This window comes from Chelmon rostratus, chromosome 11, assembly GCF_017976325.1.
Source record: "Chelmon rostratus isolate fCheRos1 chromosome 11, fCheRos1.pri, whole genome shotgun sequence".
Taxonomy (NCBI): Eukaryota; Metazoa; Chordata; class Actinopteri; order Chaetodontiformes; family Chaetodontidae; genus Chelmon; species Chelmon rostratus.
Window position 1 is genome coordinate 17,196,015 of NC_055668.1, and position 8,323 is coordinate 17,204,337.

The window sequence follows — 8,323 nt, forward strand, 5'->3', positions numbered from 1 at the left end:
AATGACACAATAATGATTTTTCTGACCTTGAAAGTGTCAGTAGAGTTTGTCTTTGCATGTGCTGTATACGTAGATCTCATCATAAAGTAAGGGATCTCCATCCAGCAGACCACACACACTCTGCAGCTGACCTCAAATGTTTAAGAGGTGACTTGTGGTATAGAAGGGGGTCTAGACTGAAATTCACATACTGACACCCCAGAGACTATTGAAAATGTCCATCCCACTTTTCTTGGAGATGACTGAAATACTTCAAAATAAACTACACCTCTGTAGTTTAGCTGAAAGTAAATCTGAAGTCACATGAAAAAGCTGTGTGCCATGTTTTAACAAGTGTTTCTGATTTCCAGGAGGCTCTGCTGGAGATGGGGGAGCATGTAAGAAAATAAGACAAATGATGACCTGAAGATTAAAGACTATGATGAATGGACACATCAAGACACACAACTTCCTCTAGATGAAGCACTGAAAGAATCATTTTCCTGATCCTTTTTGTACATGTTTATGGTGCTTCTATGTTTTTTTTACTGTTGGCAAACAAACATGTGTGAAACTCTGGATCATAAGTGGGGACTCCTCTTGTCATCGACTTGTCTGGGGAGGTTTTTTTCAAAAGCCAGAGTGGTTTGCTTCCTGGTGGTCTTGACACTGACGCTTCTCATCATGGCTTCCTACAACCTGACATGGGACAAGACAAGACTTCCCTTCACCACCTCACCCATTCAGGTCAGGCCTGGGGTCGTCCAGTCAAACACAGCAGCAGCTAAAGTTTCCTCTCAAAACAATTTAATAGACATGAAACAGCTGGTGGAGATCATTAACTCCAAACTGGAATACACACCCAGGAAGGTGCCTGATGAAAAAGATGTCATTGAAATGGACTCTCATGTACGTAAGTCTGTGGAAAATGGTGTAATTAATTTTTGCTTCACATCACGAGACCAGCAGTGACAAAAATATGGTGATATGCAAAAGTATGCAAATGGTAATTCACTAGGAGACTGACAAATAACAAACACCTTCCAATCAACCATGCAGTTCGTCATGTCAGTGTCTGACAGAGGTGTTGAATCACTGTAATGGTTTTTTTTACAGGGCTGTTAAGTAAATGTTAGGTTATATGTATTCCTTTGTGTTGCTCAGGCCCTTCTTACTGCTATATGCTAATATCCTGCAATTCTCCTGTGTTTGGTGCATGTTCTCATCATACTTTTCAATGTGATCCCACATAATTTTGCCATGTTTATGGCATAAAGCAAGAAGAGCTCTGACACGTACACTGAAAATCAGTTACAGTGTTACAGTCATTAAGTTGAATCACAATTAGTGTCATGTGTCAGTGTTAGACATATGGATATCTAAGTTTTCAAAGCAAAATAATGCAATTTGCAGCAACTAACAGTGGCCTCATACTGAAGGTGATGATCAGTTGCAAAGCTGCAAAATCATGTCATGTGGCCCTAAATTATGGATGTTTTGATTAATTTGCAGCCACTTGTATACAATGTAAATTATTTGAATTCAAGGTGAAAATAGCTGCTGTTGTCTGAGAAAAACCAAAGGGGGACAAGAATGGAAACATAATATCCTTTTCCAAATCATGATTTAACAAAGGGACTACTCTCTATTTTATAGTATTTCTGTTATTTTGTCCACCCTCTGTCATGTCTAATATTGTTTTGTTCCTCTCTGCAGTTGTTCTCTGTAATTCCTCGTCATTTCCTGCCCGGTGTCAAGAGCCCTTGCTGGTATAAGGAGATCTCCAGTGAACGCAGCACTGATCCATACAGGAATAACCACTATTGTCGTAGCTCACCAACCAGAAAGACTTTATGTGACAAAATGAGGCCAAACTTTCACAAGCACTTACAACACAGAGACGGCAAACTGTTTCGTTTGCGCTGCTTGCCGTACTTCTACATTATTGGCCAACCAAAGTGTGGCACAACTGATCTGTACTCCACGCTAAAAATGCATCCAGAGGTCCAGTCCAGCATCATAAAGGAACCACACTGGTGGACCAGGAAACGCTTGGGTAAGTCATCAGGAGAGGGACACTGTTTCTAAATGTTTTGATGAAAAGTTTGTGAGCTGATGGATTGAAAGAGGCTATAACTGAGGTTTGAATTCATCAAAAAGTGTCACACCGCGGTGAGGTCTGTCTCGTCATGGGGTTTTTTTGTCTTGTAATTTCCTGTTTTATTTTGAAGGTCTAACTCTCCTCTCGTTTCAGAGCACTTGCCCTTCCTCATGTGTCCCGTGTGTCCGCCCTGATTACCCATTGTTTCCACCTGTTCCTGATTACCCTCCACGTGTTAAATAGTCTGCGTCTCCCTTGTCTTGTGCCAGTGTGTCTTTGTCCGTTGGCGATTCACCCGAGCCTGTCTTCCCCGTTCGTCCTTGCCACAGTCTTTGTTACGTAAGCTTGAGAATAACAGCACAGTGTTTACTTTCAGTGGGTGTTGTACTGTGCTGCCCTCCTGAGACCTCATGGTGTCAGTGAATCTGGATTAAATATATTTCACTGTTCATTTTACTATTCAATCAGCAGACAGTCAAGGTATACTATGCAGGGTTTTACTAAAAGCAACGAAGAGACTCAAAATAACCTCTCACAATCATCACTTGTCACTCACTAAAATTGTGTGGCAGTGTATCTGCAGAGACTTTCTTGAACTACATACAACTAGATGAATTTGCAACATGAATCTCTGACTCAGAATTCACAATGAAAATGAAATCAAGAGCACAATAAATTTCAGTGTATCAGTATGCAAATGTCCAGTTGTTGAGATAAATTGCTCGCCTGCAAGTTCAACCTGATTTAGGGTTTATACAACCCAAGAAATGCATTTTCTGGTGAAGAAGTGTATAAAAGAGTATATACTGAGTGATATTTCGGTGTACTTCTGCGTGCAGGTTTTCAGCGTTTCAAAGATGGCTTCTCAAACATTTTTCCTGTGGAAGATTACCTGGATCTGTTTGAGGTGACTGCCCAACACATCCAAGAAAAAATGAATAGAAACTCATCCAGAGACCACCACACAACCCAGTTCGTAACAGGTGAACACATGTGAAAGTGTTGGTGTGTGGGGGTGGGTATGACTTGGTATTGTTCTTCTCAAACGACTTAAGTTGTCAATCTTTTTGACTCCCTTTCCTTCCTTCTTTCCCTCATTCTCAGTGGATTTTCCATAAGTGGCTTTGGCCTCAGGAGCACTACAGTGGTGCTCAGATGTGTTTTTTGCTCCTGTCACATTTCTACTCACTGTTGGCTCATTTTTCTCTCTTTTTTTATCTCTGTGGAAACAGAACAATCTTGGCAAGTAGGAAAGAGAACTCAGAAATGTCTTTTGTGTCGCACAACACAGACAAGATGGTAAAATCATAAAAAAAGAGAAAAGAACGCAAGTTGTAGTGCTGCATTTTTTTCTAAAAATTGAAAAAAATGAATTCTGTGAGCTTTACCAACATTTAAAAAAATTTGAGGCACCACATGCTATACATGGTGAAATATTTGCCTTTTACAGCCTCTACAAACAATCTCTCCTCATCTCCACCTCCTTCAGTTCAGTCGACTTTGAGCTGAATTGCTGTCACTTGACTGTCTGTCTCAGTATAACCATTCAAGGCTTCTCAGTTGCCCTGAGGAGTGCCGAATTTAATGTTTTTACAGGATGTGGTGAGTAAAAACACTTTTTTTGGGCCAAATTTTAAATGAGACATGTTGAATAAAGTGATCTTGATGAATTATCACCATTTTAATGTTAGATTTGGTTAGTTTTACTGATGAACGCGTCAGTAGAACGTTCATTCAGGAACTGTTGGAAATTTGACAATATGAAGATAATTTCTGTTTTTCTAATTTCTGGCTATGATAAATGTTGTAAGTTTGGCAATAATTTAATGAAAACATGCCTGAAAACGTGGGGTTCAGATGGTTAAAAACTGCTCTGTTTTTCTGTTCAAGTGAAGGTCAGGAGGGCATAATGTTCCTAGACGAGGAGAGTGTTTGCAACATATCATGCATGTTTTAGTAAAACTCAACTTTACACTCAGCTTTAACTCTACATTATTATGCCTGAGTTTGTGCACTATTCCCTGCATTTTAAAGGTCCAGTGTGGAGGGTTTTGTTAACCCGATTCCTTAGTTGGAAGCCCGAGAACAAGCGGAAGACATCTTCAGATCACAGATATAGGATTTATTTAGGTCACATGTAAAGTAAGGTAGCACTGGACTCAGAGTGACAGAGCTCCTCGCAGGGGAGCTCTGTCAGAAGGAGCCCCGATTTCTGGATGTGGTTCACAGTTATCTTCTTGGGCTGGTACTGCCCCGTACAGAGGTTGGACCCGCACGGACCGAGTCTCATTGGCCAGTTATCTCTGACATGAACAGGCCAGCCACTGTTCACGGGAACTTACTGAAAAGTGATATAAAAGATGAGTGAATGTTGAGTCATTGTGTCATTGAGGCGTGTATCTATTGCAACAAACCTAACATGACAGATTACAGAGGCCTGCTTATCAAACTAAACTGTGACATTGTTGATTAAATGAGAACATCCAGTAAATATCATGAGTTCAGTGAAAAAGTGCAAATCTAAAGTGAACAAAGTTCAATGATAACAGTTTAGTAGCATCTAGCAGGGAGGATGCAGATTGCAACCAAATGAATACTTTTGCCTCCCCGTCCTGCTACGTTAAAAGTTACAGGCCCTGTAGCTCTGATTATTCAATGACATTTCTGCCAGTAGATCCCTCTAACTCCTACACACTGTTGTTACAGAAGGTGGCACTGAGATGATCAGTGTCTTGACATTTGAAGCCAGTCCATCCACTATGTGGGACAACAGACCCCGGAAGGAGACAGAACCCAGTTTTCTGACCCAGGACTTCATCCACACACTGCAGCCTGGTGCCAAAATCATTATCACCCTTAGAGATCCAGAGGTACTGTGGAGAAATGCATCCACCCATCTGCCTGAAAAGACACAGATTTGACTCGCTTTGCTTTTGTTTCTAAGGGGTTTCACGGATTTCTTTTAATTAATATCTCCTATTATATGTCCAACAAAATGTCCTTCCATAGTTCCAAGTGGCTTACACCTCTGTTTCTCTCTGTTCCCAGGCTTTATTCTGACTACCTGTTTTTTAGGAGGGACAAAGAGTCAGTAATGGACTTCCATCAGAGGGCCATGAAGTCTGTACAGTTGTTTCAGTCCTGTCTGTCTCAGTGGTCGCTTCGTGCATGCGCCTACAATAGAAGCCTCTTCAGCTCCAAGCCTGTGAGATGAAATTAAATGTTCTCACTTTTAACTGTTTGAATATCAATATAAATAAGAATAATTACAACTTTTACACCTATATTTAATCATACACAACGACAAACACCTAATTTCCTCTCTGGGAATTTGCACCTGTCCTACAAGTGGTTGTAAATGAATATTTCTGCACTGTTGTGCGTCTTGTTCTGTGCAGGGACAAACATGACCAACTAGGTGCCCAATGTCACCTCAGACCCTTCAGCATATTTTCCATCAGGCAGTGCTCCCACAGGACTGAGCCGAGTTCTGAGCTCTGTCGGTTGTCACCTCTATTCTCAACATGGAGATGACAGCACTGTTATCCTGAGAGATTCAGGACAGTAAAACGTGACAATCAACTGGACCTGAAAGCATTGAGAACTAAGACAGAATCTGTCTCAAATCTAACAAAAATCATTCAGTGAACCATTATATTGTTTCTGTTTACTCTTCTGCTCTGGATGAGATGAAGATGAAGCTCTGCTTGAGAATAACAGCACGTGTTTAGTTTCAGTGGGTGTTGTACTGTGCTGCCCTCCTGAGGCCTCATGGTGTCAGTGAATCTGGATTAAATATATTTCACTGTTCATTTTACCATTCAATCAGAAGACAGTCAAGGTATACTATGCAGGGTTTTACTAAAAGCAACGAAGAGACTCAAAATAACCTCTCACAATCATCACTTGTGACTCACTAAAAGTGTGTGGCAGTGTATCTGCAGAGACCCTGCCCTCTGCCTGTATTTTCTTGTTTTGTTCTCATTTTGCTGTTATCAGGTCATCTTTTGGCTGCAACCTTTGGGCAGTGGGTGTGTAGCCCCCAGCCAATAAACAGGTGGTGACAAGGGCGACGCTGTGATCTGTGTTGTCTGTTTCAGATGTTTGGTAGGCTGCCCTCAATTCTCCTGTCTGGACACAAAAACAAGTAGCTAATGTTGCTGTCGGCTTGTTGACTGCTGTCTGTTACCTGGCACATTATTAGACATTTTAATTACGATATTTTCATGCCACCCAAGTGAGAAAATGTTTGCAATATATCTCCTCATTCAAATTCCTGCAGGTAGTCAGGTACACCGCTCTCGACTTGCTGCCTTATGTTCACTATTCTGTGGCAGCTGTGGTTGGGGATGAGCAGAAGGGGATGTGTACTTCTGGTGGTGGTGAGCTGGGGAAGAGGGGCCAAGTTTGAATGTTTACAATCAGAATCCTGCACAGTATGCCTTTAAACAATGACTTCATGAAGTACTCAGACCTTAAAGTCACAAAACTGTCATTGTTGTTACAGCTACAAATTCACTGGTCTGACCTGCAGCATGCTGAAACATCCCTGCACATCAAACAGTGTTTTTATACCAGTCATGAGCCGACAGTTTGTTTCTGTGTGTATGAGTTCTGAAGTTCTTGCACCTGTTCACTACACACTGAACAATGTTTTCATTGATTGATTCACCTGCAATTTGGAGACAAATATTTTGGTCTGTTGTGTAGTTGTTGCTTCGAAAGCTCACATATCAAAGTGTTGATTGCAGAGCCCACTGTATGACTGTAACAGTGTCTGTTGTGTCATGATCCGTGTTTTTTGTTGAAGAATCTCCTTTTGTGTTGTCAGTCTGTTTTGTCACGTCCTGTTTTATTTTGAAGGTTTATGTTATGTTTCTTCTTTTGCTTTACTTCCTGTGTTTTCCCGCCTTTGTTCTTGTCTGATTGGTTTCACCTGTGTGTCATTAGTTGTCTTCCCTTGTGTATTTAAGCCTGTGTCTTCCCTTCAGTCTTTGTCAGGTTGTTGTGTGAGAATCCTTGCCATTGCCCTATGCCACTACGTGGGTGTTTTTCCATGTGTTGTCTTTGTTCTTGTCTATGCCACGTTCCTTGTGTATGTTTCCCTAGTCTTGCCACGAATCATGGACATGTTCTTCCTATGTGTTTCTTGTGATCTTGGTCTTTAGACACGCCGCGTTTCTAGTAAGTGTTTATTCAGTGTTTCCCTGTTTTGTCTTTGTTCCCTGTCTTCTGCCCATCTACCCTTGTGAGTGTTATTCATAGTCTCTTGAGTTTTGCATTTTGGTTACCTTAAATTTGTTAATTTGAACCAGCTCCCCCTCGTGTCTGCGTTTGGGTTCTACCCTTGTTTCCCTGAGAGCCTACCTCCCTGACATGATGTTGTTGTTGGGAAAATGATGGTTAAAGACTGAGGCTAATAGAACAAAACCAAAAATGTGTCCAGGTATTCTGCATTGAATATTTCACTTTATTGGTGGACAATTTAAACATTGAAAACTTAACCAGCTTTATCCCTTTGGATTTCCATACATTGTTTAAGTTATTTTGTCCAACACCTGTACGTCTGCTGTTTACTTTGACAAAATATTCTCACCTCAGGACATTTGTGATGTTGACTTGAATTTTTTTTTTTTTTTTTTTTTTTGCCACAGCTGAGGCTACATGTGGGGTTGTACGTTGTCTTCTTACTGGACTGGCTGACAGTTTTCCATCGGGACCAGATTCTAGTTCTACGACTGGAGGACTATGCAGCCGACAAGAGAGCGACATTACAGAAAGCTTTTGATTTTCTGGGTCTAAGTAAGCATCCAAAAAGCTACAGCAACATACAATTTCTACATTAAAATCTTTACAATATCAGGCTAAAACAGCGAATGTCTTCCTGGCTGCGTCCTGTATTCATCTGGTTGTTTCTGCCTCAAGTCTTGACTTTTGTATTGAACTGGACTCCCACCTCCCCTCCTCCCTGCAGGTCCTCTGTCAGTGGAGCTGGAGGAAGAAGTGATGAAACAGCGTGTGGCAAACAGCCGGGGGGTGAAGGACAAGAAAGTAGGTCCTATGCTTCCAGCCACCAGAGACCTCCTCAGGGAATTTCACCAGCCCTTCAACCGTAAACTGGCCAGTGTGTTGGACGACAGCGCCTTCCTGTGGAGTTACCCCTGAAGGGATATGAGTGTGAATGGCTGTGAATGAACACATGAAACCCTTAAAATACACTGTTACATTCCCATAAATGTATTA

The 8,323-nt window shown here is 41.4% G+C and overlaps 1 protein-coding gene across 1 annotated transcript; it reads left to right on the plus strand.

Annotated features, from left to right (window-relative positions):
• Positions 1 to 498: 498 nt before the first annotated feature.
• Positions 499 to 8,323, plus strand: LOC121614289 (carbohydrate sulfotransferase 15-like). Its single transcript, XM_041948104.1, has 7 exons — positions 499 to 888; positions 1,696 to 2,035; positions 2,920 to 3,073; positions 4,830 to 4,955; positions 5,129 to 5,285; positions 7,735 to 7,882; positions 8,055 to 8,323. The coding sequence occupies exons 1-7, from the start codon at positions 499 to 501 to the stop codon at positions 8,243 to 8,245; spliced, it is 1,506 nt and encodes a 501-aa protein (XP_041804038.1). The 3' UTR covers positions 8,246 to 8,323.